This window comes from Salmo salar, chromosome ssa10, assembly GCF_905237065.1.
Source record: "Salmo salar chromosome ssa10, Ssal_v3.1, whole genome shotgun sequence".
NCBI classification, from domain to species: Eukaryota; Metazoa; Chordata; class Actinopteri; order Salmoniformes; family Salmonidae; genus Salmo; species Salmo salar.
The window spans coordinates 101,605,854-101,632,865 of NC_059451.1; the positions used below are offsets into that span (position 1 = coordinate 101,605,854).

The 27,012-nt window shown below is 44.2% G+C and overlaps 1 protein-coding gene across 1 annotated transcript in view; it reads left to right on the forward strand.

The window, feature by feature from the left end:
* The window catches only part of furinb (furin (paired basic amino acid cleaving enzyme) b), a 215,994-nt gene that overhangs the window by 138,181 nt on the left and 50,801 nt on the right, over positions 1 to 27,012 (forward strand). Inside the window, 2 exon segments of the mRNA XM_014125103.2 lie at positions 4,072 to 4,200; positions 4,740 to 4,816. Coding sequence (XP_013980578.2) covers positions 4,072 to 4,200; positions 4,740 to 4,816 — 206 coding nt within the window.

Sequence of the window (27,012 nt, forward strand, 5' to 3'; positions counted from 1 at the left end):
AGGCTGTCATTGAAAATAAGAATGTGTTCTTAACTGACTTGCCTAGTTAATTAAAGGTAATAAAAAATAGGCTTATTCTACCATCTCTCTCACCATTGCTCATATCACTTGGTGCTGTTTACTGCTAATATGAGAATTAGCTCAATGACATTTGCTACTGATCCTAAATGTGCATAATTTCTAAGGAGAAAGACTGTAGAAAAAAATATGAAACAACGATGCACGTTCTGTCTGAATGACTCAAATCTGCCCATAGTTTGAGAAGTGAAAACACACATGCTGATCTATACAGCTTTGTTAGTCCATAAACATACAGTAAAGATTCTTAGGTTGCTAAACCTATTGCCAACCTTTATTTAGGCATTTTGAAACACTTCCTTCTTTCCCTATTACGACAATCATTTAATCCGACTATCAACTGTGAATTGAAGGATATGATTGCTGCTGGTTAGATCAGCACACCAGTAAATAGCTAACGTTACACCATCAGATGGCTCGTTTCCAAAAATGGTGCATGGTCAAAATGATAACCAGCTAACGTTAGGTAGCTATATTGGCTATTCACTCCTATCTGATATATTAGCACAATGTTTATCTAGCCAGCTAGCTAGCATAGTAGCTAATATAGCTAGCTAGCTAACACCACAGATGAAAGAGTTAGTTATCGTAATCTTTGCCAACAGGTCACATAGCTATCTTCTTAACTAGCTAGCTTATGGCATGCATGTCCGGGCACGTCAACACAAGCCTTATTATTAGTGAGTTAACTAAACTAATATTTGCAACAGGAGTTTGATTTTGGTCACTGTGTCAATTCATCCATTTGTCAATACTACACCTTTCTGTTGGAGTATGAGCTAGCTTGCTGCTTGCTGCTGCTGCTGATTATCCCAGCTAGACATTCCTCGGCATTGTGCAGGGCTCGTGGCTCGGTGGTGAGTGGCAGCGGGAATAGCAGCAGCTTTGCTATGTAGAGGGACTAAATGCCAATATTGGCCCGGTATATCGGCTTGGCCGATAATCGGTCGTTCTCTATCTGTTATCAACCAGGTGTCATTCATCAAGATGCTCCTCAGTGTCTTCCGTTTGAAAGGCTCCAGATCATAGCAAATGAAACATGATGACACCTGTAGGACTGTTGCTTTCAGAAGTAGACAGTGACCATACGTCCTTCTCTCCTCCTCTCATAGGCGCAGGGATGCTTTGATTTCTCCTAATCCTCCTCCTCTCTCTCTGCAGTCTGCACCATATGATGGTGGGAATGGATTAATTGCAGCATTGACAGGGCCAGACACAAATCACCTGTGAATGGAAGGCTGTGAAACCACCTCTGTCATTCAGCATTACTGCTCTAATCGGCTGAGGGCTCTAAGCCTGTTCTGCTGTGTGTTTGAGGCTGTTCAACAGTCCCTCTGAAGCCAAACACTGGTGGCTTGTCTGTAATGAGGTTAGCATGGTTTGCATTGGGATGAATGCAGATGTTATAGGGTGATATTGCATACAAGCCTTTTGGACAGTGTATCCAAAGCTTTTATTTTTCCTGTCTGACAAAACAGTTTGCACGTAGTCGGTTCTGCCATAGACTGTTAAACTAATGATTGAAAATAGTTTCCAGGGCCTCCCGGGTGGTGCAGCGGTCTAAAGCACTGCATCGCAGTGCTAGTGGCATCACGACAGACCGTGGTTCGATCCCAGGCTGTATCACAACCGGCCGTGATAGGGAGTCCCATTGGGCGGTGCACAGGTTAGGAGAGGGTTTGACCGGCGGGGCTTTACTTGGCTCATTGCGCTCCAGCGACTCCATGTGGCGCGCCTGCAGGCTGACCCCGGTCGTCAGTTGAATGGTGTTTCCTCCGACACATTGGTGTGGCTGGCTGGTTAAGCGGGTGGGTGTTAAAAAGCGTGATTTGGCATGTCATGTTTCGGAGGACGCATGACTCGACCTTTGCCTCCTGAGCCCATTGGGGAGTTGCAGTGATGAGACAAGATTGAAAAAGGGGGTCAAATACAACAACACCCCAAAAAATATATATACAGTACCAGTCAAAAGTTTGGACACACCTACACATTCCAGGGCTTTTTTAAATTTGTTCTATTTTCTACATTGTAGAATAATAATGAAGACATCAAAAGTATGAAATAACACATATGAAATCATGTAGTAACCAAAAAAGTGTTAAACAAATCAAAATATATTTTATATTTGAGTTTCTTCAAAATAGCAGCTTTCAACCCTCTTGGCATTCTCTCAATCAGCTTCATGAGGTAGTCACCTGGAATGCATTTCAATTAACAGGTGAGCCAATCAGTTGTGTTGTGACAAGGTAGGGGTGTTATATAGAAGATAGCCCTATTTGTTAAAAGACCAAGTACGTATTATGGCAACAACAGTTCAAATAAGCAAAGAGAAACGATAGTCCATCATTACTTTGAAGGTCAGTCAATCCTGAAAATGTCAAGGACTTGGATTGGATGGATTTGGATGAGTTGGACCGCAGTGTGAAGGAAAAGCATCCAACATGTGCTCAGCATATGTGGGAACTCCTTCAAGACTGTTGGAAAAGCATTCCAGGTGAAGCTGGTTGAGAGAATGCCAAGAGTGTGGAAAGCTGTCAATCAAGGCAAAGGGTGGCTACTTTGAAGAGTCTAAAATCTAAAATATATCTTGATTTGTTTAACACTTTTTCGGTTACTACATGATTCCATATGTGTTATTTCATAGTTTTGATGTCTTCACTATTATTCTACAATGTAGAAAATAGTAAAAATAAAGAAAAACCCTTGAATGAGTGTCCAAACTTTTGACTGGTACTCCATATATTTTCCAGATTTGCTTCCTCGTAGTCTGTATAAATACACATTATACTGTATCTCTATATGATTAGAAAAAGAGGAGCTAACTGCCTTCCTCTGTGTAGTCCCATGGTAATTCTGCCCCATGTGTATAGGAATCGTGTCTGTATAAGCAGCACAGTGGCTGCCCTGGGGCCAGGGATATTAAGCTCCCTCACTAAAGGCCCTGATGCTGCTCTGCCGTGGCCCAGCAGGAGGCCTGCCCTGTAGGGAGAGATCAGCAGGGAGCAGGGGGTGGAGGAAGTGGAGATGGAGGTGGCCTGGAGCTCTAGGGGAAGCACGTTTTCTCACCCTACCTTTTTTTCTCTCTCTCCCTATCTTTTTCCCTATTTTTTCCTCACTCTATCTACCTCTACATTTGACTCTTTCTCTGTCACTTCCTTCACCTTTTTCTCTCTCTCCCTCTCCGCCCTTTTCTCTGCTCTTTTCCCTCTCTCCCTGCTGGTTAGAGTGGAGCCCTGCTTTATAATTCCCCCTGTGAGCAAGGCGAATGCTCTCACCAGGTTCTCACTTATTCATATTTCCAGCTGCAGGCTTGCTTCCTCTGACAGGGAAATTATAGTAGCCCCCCACGCTCTGCGGGTTAGCCCCGCTAAAGAGACTTCCCAGTGACACACTGTGTGTCACAGTGTGTGTGTGTGTCGCTGTGTGACTTTGCCTGTCTATGTGTGTGTGCGTGCATGCATGTTTGTGGTTGTGTGTTGTGGTTGTGTGTGGAGGGTAGGGGGTTTCAACAGGGTATGAACACAGTCAAACATCCAACACGGTCCCCCAGTGTTACATTAGCAGGGCTATTCATCTTTCATCTGAGCCACCCAGGTCTCTTTTCATGTGTATTTTTGCTGATGCTCACATTTTTAAATGGTTGCTCTACTTGTCTGAGTAATGTGACTTGCGTGCGTCAAATGTGAGTCATACAAATGTCCTTAAGCATTCTCTCATTTTTGGGGAAGTTAACAGAGGGATGTGCTTTGTGCTATTGTTGTGACTGTATATATAACTGAGAAATAAAGGAAGATAGTCCAGAGGCACTCCAAGTATACTATTTTAAAAAATCTGTATATTGTATTGGCATTTTCACACACAAAAAACAACAGATGCCCTATGTGTTTCAGCACCATATTGGCCTTCATCAGGGCGAAACCATGTGAAACTATATGATACTATAATGCTATAACAATGGCTTCATTAAAGCTTGTTCTTCTGTCTCCCCGCCAGTCCAACCCCAGCCAAGCAGACCTGAATGCCAAGGGAGCGTGGTCCCAGGGTTACACTGGGAGAGGAGTTGTGGTCACCATCCTGGATGACGGCATAGAGAAAGACCACCCAGACCTGGCCACCAACTATGTGAGTACCACAACCACAACCTGCTCTGTCTGGATGGATGGAAGAAGAAGTAGCCTTCTTCCCAGCTCCACATTGCTTTCACCTTGCCTGTGTTTTCACATAGTGCAGATGAGATAGAAGAAGAAGAGTAATTTCATCTGCATTCTCTGAGACACACAGCTAGGGTAAGGCAATGTGAGGATGCCTACTTCAGCCTCAAATTACTTTCCAGGAATTGCTTTAAAGTGCAGCAACAGAGACTCTCAATAAGGCTGTTGAGATGCATTCTGAGAGTTGTCACTCTCACCATATCCTTATAATTTAGCAGACACTGATCCAGAGAGACTTACATGAGCTATTAGGGCCAAGTGCCTTGCTCAAGGGCACATTGACAGATTTTACACCTAGTCGGCTCAGGGATTTGAACCAGTGGCCTTTACGTTACTGGCCCAACACTCTTAACCGCTAGGCTACCTGCGGCCTTTATCACCCATTTCATGAAAGGATGTAATTCAGCCATATCCCCAGTCTCTAACACCTGTTTCCATCTCTGTTCCCAGGACCCTGAGGCCAGCTATGATGTCAACGATGGAGACTCTGACCCGCAGCCACGCTACACACAGCGCAACGAGAACAGGTCATGTGATATCCTGCTCTGCCCCACACCTCAACTGGATTATACATACATACATTCATACAGCAAAATGAGCTCTGACAAAGTTTGGTAGATTTGTTCAAGCACATTTTGCAGGTTCACTTGGTTGTGTAATGCTGTGTCTCTTTAAGTAAAGGCCCTCAAGCAAGACATGCTTTTCAGTCTGTCTGCTCTCATTTATAAACAGCACTGCTTCTCTGACACAGTGTCATCCATTGATAGTTTGTCAGGGGATTGTTGACTGGTGACTGAATCAGATGAAATACCAATATGCCCTGTAACAGTGCTTCTCACAGCCCAGCCTCAGAGACTCTGTCCTCGAGGTCCTTGTACTTTTCTTATACAAAAAGTGTTTTGTATTTGCTTCGGTGGATCAGCCATGCTGCAGTAACAACATTAAGAAGTTCCTCTCCCCCTCCTTCAGCTCCCCCTCACCACCCCAGAGCCTGAGCCATTTTGGCAGATTGTTTGCAGGTAGTACAGTAGTTTATTTGGCCCTGGCTGATACCAGCAAGTCTCTCTTCAGGCTTTTGGTGTTTGAATTAAGAAAACACTGGTCCAAAGTAAAAGGGGGACTTCTAAATTCCTTAAGCACCTCCTCCTCAGCCCCTCTCACCTCCCTCACCCTAACCCCAGCGTGTGGCTGTCTTCTGCTGTGATTCCATCCCCCTGGATCAGATGGGACACTGCTGCATTCCTCCCACCTCTGGTACAAACAGCAGGATTTGCCTCAAATCTCCCCCTTTGTTTCTGGGACAAATTCCAGTCTTCTTTTGTTTTTGTCAGTTGGTTTTTCTCATTTATTTTGTTTTAATGCTTAACAGGATCTTGAACTGAATTCTCTCCAAAGCAGGACATGGTTTAAACTTCCCCAGACTTCTGTCTTTGAGCTGCCTCTGCCTCTACTGTAGATACTGAAGAGAGATTCACTGCATTTTTCCCTGTGAAATGAAAACAATGGCTTTGCACATCGTATCACTAAATGTTTTCCCTTTAACACAGACCTTGTTTCCCCTATCTTCTTCTCTTGAAGCTGCCATTCTACTGTACATATTGAAGCGATTCCCTCCCTCTTTAACTCCCACTAGAGAGCCTTCCCAGAGACGTGTGTGTGTGTGTGTGTGTGTGTGTGTGTGTGTGTGTGTGTGTGTGTGTGTGTGTGTGTGTGTGTGTGTGTGTGTGTGTGTGTGTGTGTGTGTGTGTGTGTGTGTGTGTGTGTACTGTATATACTGTACATATTGAAGTGATTCCCTCCCGTCTCCCAAGTGGAATAAAAACAATGGCTTTGCATCACCAAAAGCTTTCACGTACACTGTTTTCTTCTGCCTCTACAGAAGAGATTACCTCTTTAGTTTACCCACTGGAAGAAAAACAATTGGTTTGCATAGTCAAGGCCAAGTGCTTTCACTTTAACCAGGGACCTTGTTTCCATGTTTGCCTGGAGTGGTACTAGCTCTGCCTAAGCCTACCCCTGCCCACTTGTCTGTTTGAGCCAGTCACCACTCAATCCTGATTACTAGGGAACGCAAGACTACTCCTTGGTTGGTTCTGCTTCTTCTAACCAGCTCCACTGCTGCTGCAGCTACTGTTACTGCTGCTGCACATAACTTCAGAACACACACATGCACACATACACATTGTAACTAAAAAACACATGCACACACAGTACAAACACAGTACAATACACACCATGTTTGGCTGGTGCTCTCAATGCGATTATCAATTTATGACCAAGAAATGAGAAGCAAGTGTGTGTTTCTGTCAATAGCGCTGAGCGCTGTGTGTTTGGAGTGACCTGAGGAAAAATGAAAGCAGATGAGTTCAGTAATTCCCCATAGAGGCATGCGGCCAGAAGCTGAGTAATACTCTCCGCCTCCCCACAATGGGATTATATTCATATATTCATATGACTATATTCATGGGCAGAAAAAGGAACAGGAGACTTAAGTTAGAAACGTACGTCCTCTTCCACTGCCAAGGCCAGCTCATTTGTATTGGTGACATTCAAGGCTGGGTTTTGAATTCACATCCATTAAGGAGTTATTCCGGGTAGATGCTTTGTACTGTGACTTGGTACGACTGGCAGGTATTGTTGGAAGGGTTTTAAGCCAGGCTGGAGCAAGGCTCTTGCCCAAACAGGTAATTATTTTGTGCTCCATCATCGGAATGTTTGTCCTCTCTGTGTTTTCTCTCCTCCTGTCCTCCATTACAGTGCTGTCAATATTGTGGATTGGAGATTAGAGAGGGTGAGAAGAGACTGAGAGATGCTAGGGGTACCAGTAATGAAAGGGCTGCTGTCCACAGCCTTGTAGTTTTTCACCCACCCACCGGACTATCTGTCTCTGGGCTTGGCCTTAATCCCTCTTACTGTCTATCCTATCAATGGTGAGAGGAGGCAGAAGAAGAGGTACCAACCGTTGTGCACACATTTTTATTTTTTATTTTGTTATTTCCCCTTTATTTAAGCAGGTAGGCCAGTTGAGAACAAGTTCTCATTTACAACTGCGATCTGGCCAAGATAAAGCATAGCAGTGCGACAAAAACAACAACACAGAGTTACACATAAACAAACGTACAGTCAATAACACAAAAGAAAAGAAAAATAGAAAGAATCTATGTACAGTGTGGGCAAATGTAGAAGAGTAGGGAGGTAGGCAATAAATAGGCCATAAAGGCTAAAATAATTACAACTTAGCATTACTACTGGAGTGATAGATGTGCAGATGATGATGTGCAAGTAGAGATACTGAGGTGCAAAAGAGCAAGAGGGTAAGTAACAATATGGGGATGAGGTAGTCGGGTGTGCTATTTACAGATTGGCTGTGTACAGGTACAGTGATCGGTAAGCTGCTCTGACAGCTTATGCTTAAAGTTAGAGAGGGAGATAAAAGACTCCAGCTTCAGAGATTTTTGCAATTCGTTCCAGTTATTGGCAGCAGAGAACTGGAAGGAAAAGCGGCCAAAGTAAGTGTTGGCTTTGGGGATGACCAGTGCAATATACCTGCTGGAGCGCGTGCTACGCGTGGGTGTTGCTATGGTGACCAGTGAGCTGAGATAAGGCGGGGCTTTGTCTAGCAAAAACTTATAGATGACCTGGAGCCAGTGGATTTGGTGACGGATATGTAGTGAGGGCCAGCCAATGAGAGCATAGAGGTCACAGTGGTGGGTAGTATATGGGGCTTTGGTGATAAAACAGATGGCACTGTGATAGACTGCATCCAATTTGCTGAGTAGATTGTTGAGGGCTGTTTTGTAAATGACATCACCGAAGTCAAGGATCGGTAGGATAGTCAGTTTTACGAGGGTATGTTTGGCAGCATGAGTGAAGGATGCTTTGTTGCGAAATAGGAAGCCGATTATAGATTTAATTTTGGATTGGAGATACTTAATATGAGTCTGGAAGGAGAGTTTACAGTCTAACCAGACACTTAGGTATTTGTAGTTGTCCACATATTCTAGGTCAGAACCGTCCAGAGTAGTGATGCTAGTCGGGCGGGAGAGTGCGGGCAGCAATCGGTTGAAGAGCATTTAGTTTTACTAGCATTTAAAAGCAGTTGGAGGCCACGGAAGGACTGTTGTATGGAGTTGAAGCTCGTCGAAAGCCTTGGCCAGGTCGATGAAGACGGCTGCACAGTACTGTCTTTTATCGATGGCGGTTATGATATCGTTTAGGACCTTGAGCGTGGCTGAGGTGCACCCATGACCAGCTTGGAAACCAGATTGCATAGTGGAGAAGGTACGGTGGGATTCGAAATGGTCGGTGATCTGTTTATTAACTTGGCTTTCGAAGATTTTAGAAAGACAGGGCAGGTTGGATATAGGTCTGTAACTGTTTGGGTCTATGGTGTCTCCCCCTTTGAAGAGGGGGATGACCGCGTCAGCTTTCCAATCTTTGGGGATCTCAGACGATACGAAAGAGAGGTTGAATAGGCTAATAATAGGGGTTTCAACAATTTCGGTGGATCATTTTAGAAAGAGAGGGTCTAGATTGTCTAGCCCAGCTGATTTGTAGGGATCCAGATTTTGCAGCTCTTTCAGAAATAAAGGAGCAGACTTCACATATGCAGTCTGATCCCTTATGGGTGCACCTTGGTTGGTATGAAGTAGTTCCAGTATACTGTATATTTGGCTCTGAAGAGAAGCAGCTAGCTGCAGCAGTTCTTTTCACATCCAAAGCACTCCACTGTGACAATCACCCACTGGCACAGTGATGTCTGAATGTCCTTGTCCCTTTGTTTCCCACCCCTGAACAACCTTCACTTAACGTCTGGACACATATTTCCTCCTGCAGGTTTGGAGACAATTATTATGTGATTTGAAGAGGGAGAGCCTAGTGTATAAAATATGTTCTCTCTTTCACTGCCTCTCTTTCTCTCTTTTACACTCAATACTCAATAGAAAGTCTCGCCCCTGACTCCTAACTTCAAAGTTTAACACATAAAAAGCGCCCGTCTATTCCAAGGCCTGGCTATGTTGTTTACCATCTTTCTATCTGTGTCTCTGAGACGGTGTGTTTATTTCCCAGACGGCCCAGAGCCTTGAGATGAATCAACAGATGTTAGGATGTGATGTTGGCAGGCTCTCTCTCTCTCTCTGTTTTTTCCATTAATATCCTCAATGTCCAGAGGGCCAAGAGGGCTGAGTGATTGAAATTGTGCGTCTGTGAATGATTGAAGGCTGCTGTGCTCCTGCTCCAGCCACTTCAATAAGTGTGGCTCAGTTGGTAGAGCATGGTGTTTGCAACGCCAGGGAAGTGGGTTAGATTCCCACGGGGGGCCAGTATGGGGAAAAAAAAAAAAAAAAAAAAAATTATGAAATGTATGCATTCACTACTGTAAGTTGCTCTGGATAAGAGCGTCTGCTAAATTACTAAAATGTGATTGAGTACTGTAAATGGCCTGAGCCCCTGAACCCCCCAGCAGATCGGACACCATCACCAATATACAGATACAGATACTGGGCAGGCCTGATGAATGGCAGATTTAAGCAGGTGTGTCACTGCTGTGAAGAGTTAGACCTCCCTCAGTGAGACACGACACAGCTTAGGCCAGCTTGCTTTGTTTAGAAGCCTCTTTGTTGGACTGGCTTAATATCACACATCTCCTTTAAACCACAGTTGAATGATTCACTTCATTATAGCTAGCTAAAGTGTCTGTCTCATTGGGTTGGCTTGTATCTTTTAAAGCCATTTTCAGAAACCTTATCATTGAGTCAGCTAGTCTTATCACATGAGCCCGGTCAAGTCGCCTGATGAGTGATTCTCATTAGATGTGGCAACCAGAGACGTGTGACCACTGGCCAGGGTAGGTGGGAGGAAAGAAGCAGTAGATTGTACTCTTCCCAAGGCCTGAGAGAGAGAGAGCATGGTCCTGATTGGTTGGGCTTAGGAGGAACTCCAGAGTAACCGTTTGAACAGCGGCCCGGCCCATGGCTGCTTCGGGGATCAGTTAAGCCGAGCGGAAAATAACCAAATCCTTTTAACAGGCCCCTTGATCCAGCCACCATCCAGCCCTATTCACTCACACTGCCACAGATACCCCACAGCCAACAGCACCACTACAGCAGGCAGCAGCAAAGCACTGGACCACCAAGTCAGCCAAGCACACTGCAACGTCCGTCACAGTCTATAATATACATCTGAACATGCACAGTGCATGTTTTGTCGTGGTGTCTAAAATCTAAAATCAGAACATTATTTGCTGGAGAGACGTAACAATAGCCCAAAATGGCTTCATTGCTCCATGCCATTCTTAAGTAAAAGGACAAGGCAACCAATAGGCTGGAAGAGGTTGTATAAGCCTGAAGGAGAGAGAGATAAAAGTATTCCCTCTCTCAGTCAGCTAAGATAAAGAGAGAACAGTGACCCTGTTGATAGTGTATAGGTTACCTTTCTTAGAGTCTACCATAGAGTATTGCAGGGGTGGTCTTTCAACAGTCCTCCTGGAGAACTGCTGGGTGTGCAGGCTTCTGGGTTAACACTGAGGAGTGGAGGCTGGACGATGGAAGCAGTACTTTATAATTGGTCTTCTCACACATTTAACACCTAACAGGGAGTGACTGGGGGACGAAACCCTTTCTTTTCACTGTCTACCTTAGTCTCACACGTACTGTAGCAGGTCGCACAGTTAACCCCAGGCCTTATGAGTAGGGCACAACTGGTGCTGTTCAGAAGGTATCATTTTCAAGGAACACAGACTAACACCAAATTTTACTTGACAGTCTTGTCTGTTCTATGTTCTCTGTGACACTTTAACCAGTGCATTTAGGAGAGAGAAATAGAGACTGAGAGAGAGACAGAGAGAGAGAGAGAGAGAGAGAGGGTGAGTAAAGTTCCTCTAAAATAATTTCCTGTGATTTTTGTTTTGACAAATTTAGAATTAAGATGTCATCTGGTTGTCAAACCCCTCCCCCCCTTGGCCATTCTCCACACATTAAGCTGTCGTCTGTCTGATCTGAAAGGCATCCAGTCCAATCACACCCTGTAATCACGCGGCAGCTGTGTGTTTGTCTGTGTGTGTGTCTGGTAAACGGCTGTTCTGTGGATGGCTCCCCTCCAGCAGCCCATGTGAAAGTGCCTCGGGGCATAGTGCTTTAGTTCCTGCCCACTATCAGTGAAGTGGATAAACTTCCTCCCTGCTTGCACATGTCTGGCCAAATGACGATGGTGCCTAGATACCCTCTGCCACAAATACCATTTTGAGATACTATGGATGAAACAATGATCTCGCCGGTAGCTAGGAATCCATTTTGGGAAAACGCGCCCAGCATGGCCGATTGCCTCCTGGCCACGGCTGCTTGTTGTCTGGGATTGGGCCAGTATAGACAGACTCAGTGAGCAGGACTGCTATCTGTTCTCTCTCCTGATAGTGATTAAAACATTTAGCATGGTGTGCCTTTAGAATCCCCCCTCTCTTTAAAAGTCAATGTGATGCTCTCATAAAGGAATGTGACACAGGGTTTCTGTCTATGGCAGGGTAAATTATGGTTTAATGGTTCTTATGTTTGGCCAGCAGCCAGTGGGATAAATTATGTGTGGGTAGGTGTGTGTGCGTGCGTGCACTGTGCTAGGGTGCATGTTTTAAGGCATGTTTAGGAGTTAACTTTTACATTCAGTGTGTGTGCGTGTGTGCTTGTGTGCGTGCATCAACATGTTCAAGCTTGTTGACAAGTTGACTGTTATGTTCAGACTAATGCTATTCTTAATTGCTTAGATTTAACTTTAATTGCATAATTCTGTTCAAAGATGATGTACAACATGTTAGCATATGCTTTGCAAGGCACCTTGGGTAAAGGACACATCTGTCAGTGAGCAGTCAGTGAGCCCTTGTCATGACAGTGTCATTGCTAATATTTAAATCACTCTAATCCAAAGTGTGAACTTTATGACAGCTCAGGTCAAGTGGTAAACGATGTGTAGAAAACATAATTTAACATCAGATACTCTTGTTTTCTCTACTTACCAATCCTTGGTCACAAGCACCATTATAGCTGGGTACTTTAATAAAGGAAATCTGAGGAAAATGCTACCAAAGTTCTATCATAACATCTTCTGTGCTACTTGCGCTTCGAGAACTCAGGAACATTGCAACTCCCCCTTCCGGGACGCTTCCATTTTGCTCCTCTCCTCCTATAGGCAGAAACTTAAACAGGAAGTACCCGTTGTAATGAATGTTCAATGTTGGTCTGACCAATCGGAATCTATGCTGGGAAATGTTCTGGGTTGCCTCTGAGAATAGTATTGGCGTATACACTGACTCAGTGACTGAGTTCATCAGGAAGTGCATAGAGGATGTTGTTCCCACTAGGACAATTAGAACTTATTCAAGCCTAAAACCGCACATAGAAGACAGCATTCACACAAAACTTAAAGCGCAAACCACCGCATTTAACCATGGCAAGGTGACTGGGAACATGGACGTGTAGAACCAGACCACCTATGCCCTCCGTAAAGCAATCAAAGAGGCAAAACCTCAGTACAGGGACAAAGTAGAGTCGCAATTCAACGGCTCAGACACAAGACATATGTGGCAGGGACTCCAGACAATCACGGATTATAAAGGGAAAGCCAGCCACGTTGCGGACACTGACGTCTCGTTCCCGGACAAGATAAACACAGCTTTTCTCCCTTCAAGGAAAACACATAGCCACCAACGCGGGCCGCAGCTGCACACAAGGACTGTGAGCTCTCGTTCTCCGTGGCCAACCTGAGTAAGACATTTAAGTGTGCTAACCTTCGCAAGGCTGCCGGCCCAGACGGTCTCCCAAGCCGCATCATCAGAGCATGTACAGACCAGCTGGCTGGAGGGTTTACAGACATATTAAATCTCTTCCTACCCAGTCTGTTGACCCACTTGCTTCAAGATGTCCACCATTGTTCCTGTACCCAAGAAGGTAACCGAACTAAATGACTATCGCCCCGTAACACTTATGTCATCATGAAGTGGTTTGAGAGGCTAGTAAAGGATCATATCACCTCCAGCTAGCCGCCACCCTAGACCCACTACAATTTGCATACCGCCCCAACAGATCCATGGATGACGAAATCGCCATCACACTGCGCACTGCCCTATCTCATCTGGACAAGAGCAATACCTACAGTTGAAGTCGTAAGTTTACATACACCTTAGCCAAATACATTTAAACTCAGTTTTTCACAATTCCCTGTCTTAGGTCAGTTAGGATCACCACTTTATTTTAAGAATGTGAAATGTCAGAATAATAGTAGAGAGAAGGATTTATTTCAGCTTTTATTTCTTTCATCACATTCCCAGTGGGTCAGAAGTTTACATACTTAGTATTTGGTTGCATTGCCTTTAAATTGTTTAACTTGGGTCAAATGTTTCGAGTAGCCTTCCACAAGCTTCCCACAATAAGTTGGGTGAATTTTGGCCCATTCCTCCTGACAGAGCTGGTTTAACTGAGTCAGGGTTATAGGCCTACTTGCTCACACACGCTTTTTCAGTTCTGCCCACAAATTTTCTATGGGATTGAGGTCAGGGCTTTGTGATGGCCACTCCAATACCTTCACTTTGTTGTCCTTAAGCCATTTTGCCGCCACTTTGGAAGTATGCTTGAGGACATTGTCCATTTGGAAGACCCATTTGCGACCAATCTTTAACTTCCTGACTGATGTCTTGAGATGTTGCTTCAATATATCCACATAATTTTCTGTCCTCATGATGCCATCTATTTTGTGAAGTGCACCAGTCCCACCTGCAGCAAAGCACCCCCACAACATGATGCTGCCACCCCTGTGCTTCACGGTTGGGATGGTGTTCTTCGGCTTGCAAGCATCCCTCTTTTTCCTCCTAACGTAACGATGGTCATTATGGCCAAACAGTTCTATTTTTGTTTCATCAGACCAGAGGACATTTCTCCAAAAAGTGTGATCTTTGTCCCCATGTGCAGTTGCAAACCGTAGTCTGGATTTTTTATGGCGGTTTTGGAGCAGTGGCTTCTCCCTTGCTGAGCAGCCTTTCAGGTTATGTTGGTATAGGACTCGTTTTACTGTGGATATAGATACTTTTGTACCTGTTTCCTCCAGCCTCTTCACAAGGTCCTTTGCTGTTGTTCTGGGATTGATTTGCACTTTTTGCACCAAAGTACGTTCATCTCTAGGAGACAGAACGCGTCTCCTTCCTGAGCGGTATGACGGCTGCATGGTGCCATGGTGTTTATACTTGCGTGCTATTGTTTGTACAGATGAACGTGGTACCTTCAGACATTTGGAAATTGCTCCCAAGGATGAACCAGACTTGTGGAGGTCTACAATTTGTGACTTGGCTGATTTCTTTTGATTTTCCCATGATGTCGAGCAAAGAGGCACTGAGTTGGAAGGTAGGCCTTGAAATACATCCACAGGTACACCTCCAATTGACTCAAATTATGTCAATTAGCCTACCAGAAGCTTCTAAAGCATTACATCATTTTCTGGAATTTTCCAAGCTGTTTAAAGGCACTGTCAACTTAGTGTATGTAAACTTTTGACCCACTGGAATTGTGATAGAGTGAATTTTAAGTGAAATAATTTGTCTGCAAACAATTGTTGGAAAAATGACTTGTGTCATGCACAAAGTAGATGTCCTAACCGACTTGCCAAAACTATAGTTTGTTAACAAGAAATTTGTGGAGTGGTTGAAAAACGAGTTTTAATGACTCCAACCTAAGTGTATGTTAACTTCTGACTTCAAGTGTATGTAAGAATGCTGTTCATCAACTACAGCTCAGCCTTCAACACCATAGTGTACTCCAAACTCATCACTAAGCTCGGGGCCCTGGTTCTGAACCCCGCCCTGTGCAATTGGGACTTCCTGTCGGGCCGACACCAGGTGGTGAAGGTAGGTAACAGCACTTCTGCCACGCAGATCCTCAATTCAGGAGACTCACACGTGCGTGCTTAGCCCCCTCCTATATTCCCTGTTCACCCATGACTGTGTGGCCACACACATCTCCAACATAATCATCAAGTTTACTGACGACAAAACAGTGGTAGGCCTAATTACCAACAATGACGAGATAGCCAACAGGGAGGAGGTGAGGGCCCTAGCGGAGTGGTGCCAGGAAAATAACCACTCCTTCAACATCAACAAAATGAAGGAGCTGATTGTGGACTTCAGGAGACAGCAGAGAGAGCTTGCCCCCATCCACATCGACAGGGCCACAGTGGAGAGGGTGAAAAGCTTGATGTTCCTCTGCATGCACATCACTGACAAACTGAAATGGTCCATACACACAGACAGTGTGGTGAAGAAGGCACAACAGCCCCTTTTCAACCTCAGGAAGCTGAAGAAATTTGGTTTGATCCCTAAGACCCTCACAAACTTTTACAGATGCACCATTGAGAGAATCCTGTCAGGCTGTATCACTGCCTGGTACAGCAATTGCACCGTCCGCCACAGCAGGGCCCTCCAGAGGTTGGAGTGGTCAGCCCAACCCATCACCAGGGCACACTGCCTGCACTCCAGGACATCTACAGCACCCGGTGTCACAAGAAGGCCAAGAAGATCATCAAGGACCTCAGCCACCCGAGCAATGGCCTGTTCACCCCACTCCCATCAGGAAGCATCTAGAAGGCGGAGACAGTACAGATGACATTGCTCGTTCTGATATTTCTTCATTTCTTTCTTTTTATTTTGGGGATGTGTGTATTGTTTTGTATTGTTAGGTATACTGCACTTTGGAGCTAGAACCATAAGCATTTTGCTGCACCTGCGATAACATCAGCAAAATATGTGTATGTGACCAATAAAATGTGATTTAATTTGACTTCTCTTAAGCTATGCGAACCTTTACTCTGTGTCGATTAGTATGAATTGAGAAGTGTCTTGTGTTGCCATATATTTTTCCTCTGTGTTTGATAGACTCCCCACCAAAGGGGAGGAAATCACAGTAATCTTCCGCAGATGAAAGTGTTATAAAAGCTAAACATTTTTTATCCTTCATTTAACTAGGCAAGTCAGTTAAAAACAAATTCTAATTTTCAATGACAGCCTAACGGGGAAGAACGACAGATGTTTACCTTGTCAGCAACCTTTCGGTTACTGGCCCAACGCTCTAACCTCTAGGATACCTGCCACCCCTATACATAATGGGTAAATAGCAGGTGGGTAATGTAATGTATTGCAGAGTTGTGCAACAGTATAATCAGCTTCTCAGCTGGAGATAGAACACCATCCCTTTGTCCTCTGACTCACCAGCAAGGTGGGATGGAGACCCATCCTAGGTTCGGAAAAATACCAGTTAAGACTAGGGTTGTGGCATTTATGAAATTTTGTTAGCCAGTTACTGTCATGCAAAAGACTGTTGGTCTCACGGTAATTGACCGTTAACTAACCTAACCACCTGCCACCTAACCACCTAACCATCTCCAGGCCTCCACGCATACAAGCCTCTTACAAGCAGATGATGTGGACCTTTGAAACATCTACATTTAAAAAAGTCTAGGAAATCAATTGAATATACACCATCACAATAAATCCATTCTTTATTTTAGGCAAGTCTGAAGAAACATTATGATATGAAGAAAGTGTATTTCAGAAGAACATAATATGAGTTCGCCTACTGTATGTTATCTGGCTGTACGTCATGCCATAGGCTGTAGGCTTGTTCATTTAGCTGACAAGATAGGCTTATATGTCCCGTGCCATTATTGTGTATTATATGATTCTATAGTAAGAAGAATAGAATTGAACTAGAAAGTATATTTCTTCTATTCCGGAGCATATGAAGTGTCTATGTTGAGAGTAAAAGTGATCATTTCAAGCAGGTCCTATACGCTAAGATTTAGAGTTATTTGGCAACTTTAGTTGTGAATGATACAAACCTTAGAATGTCTTAGAAATTAAAACATATACGGGCTGCATGATGCGACTATAGGCTATTGATGATTTGAGAAAGTCACAAAAAAAACTTGCGCCCTGTTCCTTGCCTCCGGCTACACGCTGTCCTCTCATCAAGTGATCATATTTTCACCCATCAGACTATTCTCAATTAAATGTTGTCTTTACTAATAAAAGTACAATATGTTTCGATTAAGAATGGCCCATAATTAAATGGGCAGGAACAGGGGGAAAATGATCATCTCTATGCACTTGAATGCAGGCCGATTTCCCGCTGGTTAGTTTTTCAATTATACCAGGTAGGCTAGGGGATACCTAGTCAGTTGCACAACTGAATGCATTCAACCAAAATGTGTCTTCCGCATTTAACCCAATCTCTCTGAATCAGAGAGGTGCGGGGGGCTGACTTAATCGACATCCACGTCAATAGCGCCAGGGGAGCAGTTGTTGTTGGGGGTTAACTTATTCTTTATATTTTATTTTACCTTTATTTAACTCGGCAAGTCAGTTAAGAACAAATTCTTATTTACAATGACGGCCTAACCTGGCCAAACCCAGACGACACAGGGCCAATTGTGCGCTGCCCTTGCTCAACACCGAGGTAAAGACAGTTTTGGGTTGGATATTTGACGGATATTCGCCTGCAGTTTTCCTTACGTCCACCAACAGCAGTTAGGGACCGTCAACATAGTGACAAATCAAATTTTTCAAATTCCAATAGCTATTTAACCATTACTCCTAAAACTTCAAAACTGGTTCTAGCTAATCCGATGCCATAGACACACATTGCACACCGTTATTTTTTGTCGATTTACATCTCGCACTATTTTTAATTATTTAATTACTTTTTTGAATTTCAATAGCTCATTGGTCATATGACCTACTGGACTCAAACAAGGTTCAGAATGTCCACTGATTACCCTTCTATATTGCACACCCTTTAGTTTGTCCATTTTCATCTCACATCTCACATCTTTTCAAAATGTAAAATTTCAATAGCTCCTTGATCATGTGAACTAGGGACTTCAAACAAGGTTCAGAATGTCCACTGAGTTGGCCTACATATTGCACACCCTTTAGTTTGTCCATTTTTATCTCACAAGATTTTACATGAATTTTTCAACATTTAGAACTTCAATAGCTCCTTGGTCATGTGACCTACTGACTTCAAACATGGTGCAGAATGTACCCTTCTATATTGCACACTCTTGTTTGTGTGCTGTAAAATCACGCGGTTTAACGTACAATTTTCATAGTTTTACATTTCAATAGCTCTTTGGTGTTGTCAATTACACACCTAAGAAGCGTGCAGTGGATATACACCCATATTGTATAACCTCTAGTTATGTCTCTTCTATATTGTTGTACATTAATATTTTCCACAGTATTTAACAGCGGTACACAATAGGAGAGAGACAGATAATATCTCCTTTCGTCGTTAATATCAACCATAAAGGAAAAGGGAAAAGTATGAGAGTCATGCTGTTAATTGTCTAAAGCAGGGATGGAGAGTGAGTTAGTGAGGTAGGCTGCAGTGGGTTTGCTGGTCAATACATATACTGAACATTTAACCACAGTAATGGTGGCCAGTATATCAATGAATAAAAATTGAATATTGACAAATTAAACAGAAATTGTAGACCTTTAATCTTTTCCAACATGTCAACAGACACTTAACTTCAAATAAGTATGAAACATTTCACAGTGTTAACTTTCTCTTTATCCCTGGTTGATGTACATTTCTGAGCCTCTTCAGTGTGGAGGCGGTATAGCATACACTTTCAACAACAAAGACTGCACTTCCAGATTGTGTTCTTTACTCTGTTGAACTATTTGTCTTCCTAGTTACAGCACATGGAACCACCGTTGGCATGCAAAACATTAAATCTAAAACAAAACAAAGCATAACACGTTATAAATAATATAAAATATCAATGCAGTATGATGAATGACGAATTAGCCATCAATTGTGTTATATCATAAATTGTCTTGCATGCCATCACTGTTGTCAAAAGATTATAAACATGTTAAATAAAGTTACTAACCCAGTCAGTCTTTGGGCCACATCCAGGTTCTTTATCAGTGGCACACATGAAGCAGTTGTTGGCTTTGTTGAACTCTGAAATCATAGGCATGAACTGAACATATGGCTGTCCGACACAACTACATAAATATAAAGAATTGACATTTACTTCGAATTAAATGTCATTACATACCAGACATTTTTAGTATATCCTCAGCCATTTCTATTAAAATTGTAAATTTTGAAAAATTCATGTCAAATCATGTGAGATGAAAATGGACAAACTAAAGGGTGTGCAAATGTGTAGGCCCACTGAGTGGACATTCTGAACCTTGTTTGAAGTCACTAGGTCACATGACCAAGGAGCTATTGAAATTCTAAATATTGACAAATTCATGTAAAATCTTGTGAGATGAAACTCCACTCCAGGACCTTAATGTGCTTCTTCTTGAGCCACTCCTATGTTGCCTTGGCCGTGTGTTTTGGGTCATTGTCATGCTGGAATACCCATCCACGACCCATTTTCAATGCCCTGGCTGAGGGAAGGAGGTTCTCACCCAAGATTTGATGTTACATGGCCCCGTCCATGTACCCGATCCTGTAGGTTCATGCTCTACAACATTCGCAGAGTACGACCCTGCCTCACACAGGAAGCGGCACAGGTCCTAATCCAGGCACTTGTGATCTCCCGTCTGGATTACTGCAACTCGCTGTTGGCTGGGCTCCCTGCCTGTGCCATTAAACCCCTACAACTCATCCAGAACGCCGCAGCCGTCTGGTGTTCAACCTTCCCAAGTTCTCTCACGTCACCCCGCTCCTCCACTCTCTCCACTGGCTTCCAGTTGAAGCTCGCATCCGCTACAAGACCATGGTGCTTGCCTACGGAGCCGTGAGGGGAACGGCACCTCCGTACCTTCAGGCTCTGATCAGTCCCTACACCCAAACGAGGGCACTGCGCTCATCCACCTCTGGCCTGCTGGCCCCCCTACCTCTGAGGAAGCACAGTTCCCGCTCAGCCCAGTCAAAACTGTTCGCTGCTCTGGCACCCCTATGGTGGAACAAGCTCCCTCACGACGCCAGGACAGCGGAGTCAATCACCACCTTCCAGAAACCCCACCTCTTTAAGGAATACCTAGGATAGGATAAAGTAATCCTTCTACCCCCCCCCCCCCCAAAAAAAAAGATTTAGATGCACTAAATACACCCCCAAAGCATAATGTTTCCACCTCCATGTTTGATGATGGGGATGGTGTTCTTGGGGTCATAGACAGCATTCCTCCTCCTCCAAACACGGCGAGTTGAGTTGATGCCAAAGAGCTCCATTTTGGCCTCATCTGACCACAACACTTTCACCCAGTTGTCCTCTGAATCATTCAGATGTTCATTGGCAAACTTCAGACGGGCATGTATATGTGCTTTCTTGAGCAGGGGGACCTTGCGGGCGCCGCAGGATTTCAGTCCTTCACGGCGTAGTGGTAACTATGGTCCTAGCTGTCTTGAGATCATTGACAAGATCCTCCCGTGTAGTTCTGGGCTGATTCCTCACCGTTCTCATGATCATTGCAACTCCATGAGGTGAGATCTTGCATGGAGCCCCAGGCCGAGGGAGATTGACAGTTCTTTTGTGTTTCTTCCATTTGCAAATATTCGCACCAACTGTTGTCACCTTCTCACCAAGCTGCTTGGCGATGGTCTTGTAGCCCATTCCAGCCTTGTGTAGGTCTACAATCTTGTCCCTGACATCCTTGGAGAGCTCTTTGGTCTTGGCCATGGTGGAGAGTTAGGAATCTGATTCATTGATTGCTTCTGTGGACAGGTGTCTTTTATACAGATAACAAACTGAGATTAGGAGCACTCCCTTTAAGAGTGTGCTCCTAATCTCAGCTCGTTACCTGTATAAAAGACACCAGGGAGCCAGAAATCTTTCTGATTGAGAGGGGGTCAAATACATATTTCCCTCATTAAAATGCAAATCAATGTATAACATTTTTGACATGCGTGTTTCTGTTTTTTTTATTTTTTATTCTGTCTCTCACTGTTCAAATAAACCTACCATTAAAATTATAGACTGATCATTTCTTTGTCACTGGGCAAACGTACAAAATCAGCAGAGGATCAAATACTTTTTTCCCTCACTGTATGTCGTAGGCTATGTATTGTATAACGGCACAATCATTATTTTAATTCAGTTTTTTTCTGGCTTGGGCTCATATAGACCTATGCATACTCTCTAATATGGTATGGGTGTTTTGAAATAATGGCTGTCCATTTCATTGAGTTACGCTTTGAAACAACATCCACAACGACCATGTCTTGTTTCCAGTCAGTTTAAACTTTTTTTGTTCAAATTTATTGATCACAGTGAGGTGAGTTTAAGAACACAATATTGTTTTGATAATAAGTGTTTGATGTGATTTTCAATTGGATTTGCATTGATATCAGAGTTAGAGGGACAATAGAGCCCTGAGTATCAGGCCATTAGCAATCTGATGGTCTTTAGCGAGTTGGGTATGAGAAGAGATTATGTAACTCAACAGTTACGAGGAATTTTACTACGGTTATGACTCGTGACTGCCGGTGTGGCGGTAATATGATCACCGAAACAGCCCCAGTTAAGACAACATAATAATTCCGTTCGATAAAAAAAACACATTCATTTGACCAGCGCTGTTGCTGATTCTACAGGATTAGCATTGAAAACGTGACCAGCGGTCAGGAGAACAGGTAATACAGTGGCTGTAGATAATTTCGAAAACATTTAAATGAATATAGTGACAGTAAAACAGTTGTGTTTGCTGGGTAGTTAGCTAAAATTCACTACGATTGGGTTTATTTTCCACTTTGATGGCAAACATTCTGTACTGCTACCATTCACTCCCAGTCATTTTTGCTCCAGCTCTAGTCCAATGAATTTATTTTCTAACTCTTCTGCATGGAATTATTAGTTGTCTTAACCTTTTATCTTCAACCTAGTACCCAACCAAGACGTGTGGAATTACTGGATCCTCCAACAACAATAACTGTTTTTATAATTAGTCCCAGCAGTGTTTCCTATTATGTGGACGGACAACGTCCAGGGAAAGGCATGAAAGTGTGTGAGCCTCCTAATCAGATAGCTGCACAGGAAGAGATCTTAATGTCTGATGTAATGACCTATGTGAAATGCCAACGCTTGCTCTGTTCCCTCAGATTGCATTCTGATCCCATTGCACCAGGTCCTGAAACAAGGGCAGGCTGCAGAAGAATACAGACATTTTAATGATCACACAGTAATGATCTCGTCTTTCAGCTGACTGACTTTTGCCCTGAGGGACTAAAGTCATTAAAAGTTAGACTAGGTTTTTATTATCAATGTCTTGTATGGAGGGGTAAGTACTAGGTAGTTGCTAAAGGGCAGTTCCACGGTAACGGTATTACACTTCGACTCAAAAATGTTCACTTTAAAATATATCCCAAACAAAAAACATTATTTCAAAGTTTAACAAACCATACAATTCTATGCACAATGACTGCTTTGAACAATTTACACAAAACATTTCAGAAAAACACATTTACAGGAAGACCACGTTTTCCAAAAAACTCACTTAAATACAGTATCTGTTCCGAATTAAAATTCAAAGATGACTGCAGAAAGAGTGGGGTGTCAGCTATGACATGAGATCTTGAGTTTTACATTTTTTGAACTACAGTAGGTGAAGTTGATATACATCCAGTAACGCAATTACGTTAACAGAATTACATCATGGGTCCCTGATCTGTACTACAATTATAGACATGAATATAATTATATTCATGGTGAAGTATCCTGAATAGGTACACAAGGTAAGAATATACAATATCTTTTGCATATGTGGGTATATTTACTCTACACACTAGCTATTATACTAATGAGCTCTACTCCCAAACAAGACCAGATTTGGTTGGCCCAGACCAGATCAAATCTGAACCAATCATAAACATCTATGTTTCACAAGTTTGGACATCACAAGGTACAGTACACAAGGTGTTATGGTTGGTGTCAGTATGAGCCGGGAGAGGTGACATTAACAGGTAGCCTAGCGGTTAAGAGCGTTGGGCCAAGCAAAAAGTTACTGGCCCACAAATATCATACCCCCAAAAAATGCTAACCTCCCCTGTTATTGTAATGGTGAGAGGTTAGCATGCCTTGGGTATATGATATTTGTGCAAATTAACTTCTCACTTACCATTATTCACGATTCATTCAGCAATATCCATAATCATGGTAGGATCCACATTAATGTAGAAGTGTTAAGAAACATATTTTATTGTTATTTACAATAAAAGTGACTCCAAAATGACTCAATACATTATTTACCATTAATTTGTGTGCTCAGCCACCTCCTGTACTCCCTGTTCACCAATTACTGCGTGGCCATGCACGCCTCCAACTCAATCATCAAGTTTGCAGACGACACAACAGTAGTGGGCTTGATTACCAACACCGACGAGACAGCCTACATGGAAGAGGTGAAGGCACTCGGAGTGTGGTGTCAGGAAAACAACCTCTCACTCAACATCAACAAAGGAGATGATCGTGGACTTCAGGAAACAACAGAGGGAGTTCTCCCTGTCCACATCGACAGGACAGCAGTGGAGAAGGTGGAAAGTTTTAAGTTCACATCACGGACAAACAGACAGTGTGGTGAAGAAGGCGCAACAGCGTCTCTTCAACCTCAGGAGGCTGAAGAAATTTGGCTTGTCACCTAAAATCCTCACAAACTTTTACAAATGTACAATTGAGAGCATCCTGTGGGCTGTATCACCACCTGGTACGGCAACTGCACCGGCCACAAACGCAAGGCTCTCCAGAGGGTGGTGTGGTCTGCACAACGCATCTCCGGGGGCAAAGCTGCTGCCTACATAAAAACTTTAAATCGTTGGCCGCTTTAGTAAATGGATCACTAATCACTTTAATAATGGCACTTTAATAATGTTTACATATCTTGCATTACTCATCTCATATGTATATACTGTATTTTATACCATCTATTGCATCTTGCCTATGCCGCTCGGTCATCGCTCATCCATATATTTATAAACTCAGCAAAAAAAGAAACGTCCCTTTTTCAGCACCCTGTCTTTCAAAGGTAATTCGTAAAAATCCAAACAGATCTTCATTGTACAGTGAGGGAAAAAAGTATTTGATCCCCTGCTGATTTTGTACGTTTGCCCACTGACAAAGAAATGATCAGTCTATAATTTTAATGGTAGGTTTATTTGAACAGTGAGAGACAGAATAACAACAAAAAAATCCAGAAAAACGCATGTTAAAAATGTTATAAAATGATTTGCATTTTAATGAGGGAAATAAGTATTTGACCCCTCTGCAAAACATGACTTAGTACTTGGTGGCAAAACCCTTGTTGGCAATCACAGAGGTCAGACGTTTCTTGTAGTTGGCCACCAGGTTTGCACACATCTCAGGAGGGATTTTGTCCCACTCCTCTTTGCAGATCTTCTCCAAGTCATTAAGGTTTCGAGGCTGACGTTTGGCAACTCGAACCTTCAGCTCCCTCCACAGATTTTCTATGGGATTAAGGTTTGGAGACTGGCTAGGCCACTCCAGGACCTTAATGTGCTTCTTCTTAAGCCAATCCTTTGTTGCCTTGGCCATGTGTTTTGGGTCATTGTCATGCTGGAATACCCATCCACGACCCATTTTCAATGCCCTGGCTGAGGGAAGGAGGTTCTCACCCAAGATTTGACGGTACATGGCCCCGTCCATCGTCCCTTTGATGCGGTTAAGTTGTCCTGTCCCCTTAGCAGAAAAACACCCCCAAAGCATAATGTTTCCACCTCCATGTTTGATGGTGGGGATGGTGTTCTTGGGGTCATAGGCAGCATTCCTCCTCCTCCAAACACGGTGAGTTGAGTTGATGCCAAAGAACTCAATTTTGGTCTCATCTGACCACAACACTGTCACCCAGTTGTCCTCTGAATCATTCAGATGTTCATTGGCAAAATTCAGACGGGCATGTATATGTGCTTTCTTGAGCAGGGGGACCTTGCGGGCGCCGCAGGATTTCAGTCCTTCACGGCGTAGTGTGTTACCAATTGTTTTCTTGGTGACTATGGTCCCAGCTGTCTTGAGATCATTGACAAGATCCTCCCGTGTAGTTCTGGGCTGATTCCTCACCGTTCTCATGATTATTGCAACTCCATGAGGTGAGATCTTGCATGGAGCCCCAGGCCGAGGGAGATTGACAGTTCTTTTGTGTTTCTTCCATTTGCAAATAATCGCACCAACTGTTGTCACCTTCTCACCAAGCTGCTTGGCGATGGTCTTTTAGCCCATTCCTGTAACGGACGTCTTAAGGAATGGACCAAAATGCAGCGTGTAAAGTGCTCATCTTCTTATTTATTAAAGGAAAAACACTTAAACAAAACAAACTACAAAAACAGTCCAATAAGGTGCACAGACTATACTGGAACAACCACCCACAAACACAAGTGAAAAACGAACACACTTAAATATGGCCTCCAATTAGAGACAACAACAACCAACTGCCTCTAATTGGAGGTCATTGAAAAAGACAACATAGAAATAGAAAACTAGAATAAACAGAAATAGAAAATATAGGACATAAATCAAAAACCCCAAAACACACAAAACAAACACCCCCTGCCACGCCCTGACCAAACTACAATAACAAATAACCCCTTTTACTGGTCAGGACGTGACATTACCCCCCGCCCCAAAGGTGCAGACCCCGAATGCACCTCAAAACAAAAACCCCACAAAAATGAACCCCAAACTTAAAGGGAGGGAAGGGAGGGTGGCCACCATCAACGACGGCTCCCGTGCTACACCCCCCCCAATCCTCCAACTACGGAGGTGGCTCTGGCTCCGGCCTTAGTCCCCATTCTAACCTGCCCACCTCCGCTGAAGGCTCAGGGCTGTAGACCACTGCTGAAGGCTCTGGGCTGAGGTGCGTCGCTGGGGACCTTGGGCTGAGGTGCGTCGCTGGAGACCTCGGGCTGAGGTGCGTCGCTGGAGACCTCGGGCTGAGGTGCGTCGCTGGAGACCTCGGGCTGAGGAGCATCTCTGCAGGCTCCGGACTGTAGGCCGTCTCTGCAGGCTCCGGACTGTAGGCCGTCTCTGCAGGCTCCGGACTGTATGCCGTCTCTGCAGGCTCCGGACTCTAGGCCGTCTCTGTCGGCTCCGGACTCTAGGCCGTCTCTGTCGGTTCCGGACTGTAGTACATCGCCGGAAGCTCTGGACGGGGAACTGTCGCCGGAAGCTCTGGATGGGGAACTGTCGCCAGAAGCTCTGGACGGGGAACTGTCGCCGGAAGCTCTGGATGGGGAACTGTCGCCGGAAGCTCTGGACTGGGACTGCGCACTGAAGGCCTGATGCGTGGAGCTGGCTTTGGAGGCGCCAGACTATTGACACGCACCTCAGAGCTAGTGCGAGCAGCAGGAACAGGACGTACTGGACTGGGCAGGCATACTAGAGACCTGATGCGTGGGGCTGGCTTTGGGGGTGCCAGACTAGTGACACGCACCTCAGGGCTAGTGCGAGGAGCAGGAACATGACGTACTGAACTGGGCAGGCGCACTAGAGGCCTGATGCGTGGGGCTGGCTTTGGAGGCGCCAGAACAGTAGCACACACCACAGGGCTAGTGCGAGGAGCAGGAACAGGGTACACTGGGTCTTGAAGACGCACTGGAGGTCTGGAGCGCACAGCCTGCACAACCCGTCCTGGCTGAGTTGTCACTATAGCCCTGCACGGGCGGAGTGCTGGCACAGGGCGAACTGGGCTGGGCTGTGCTGAGGAATGATGGCTGCCGTGCGA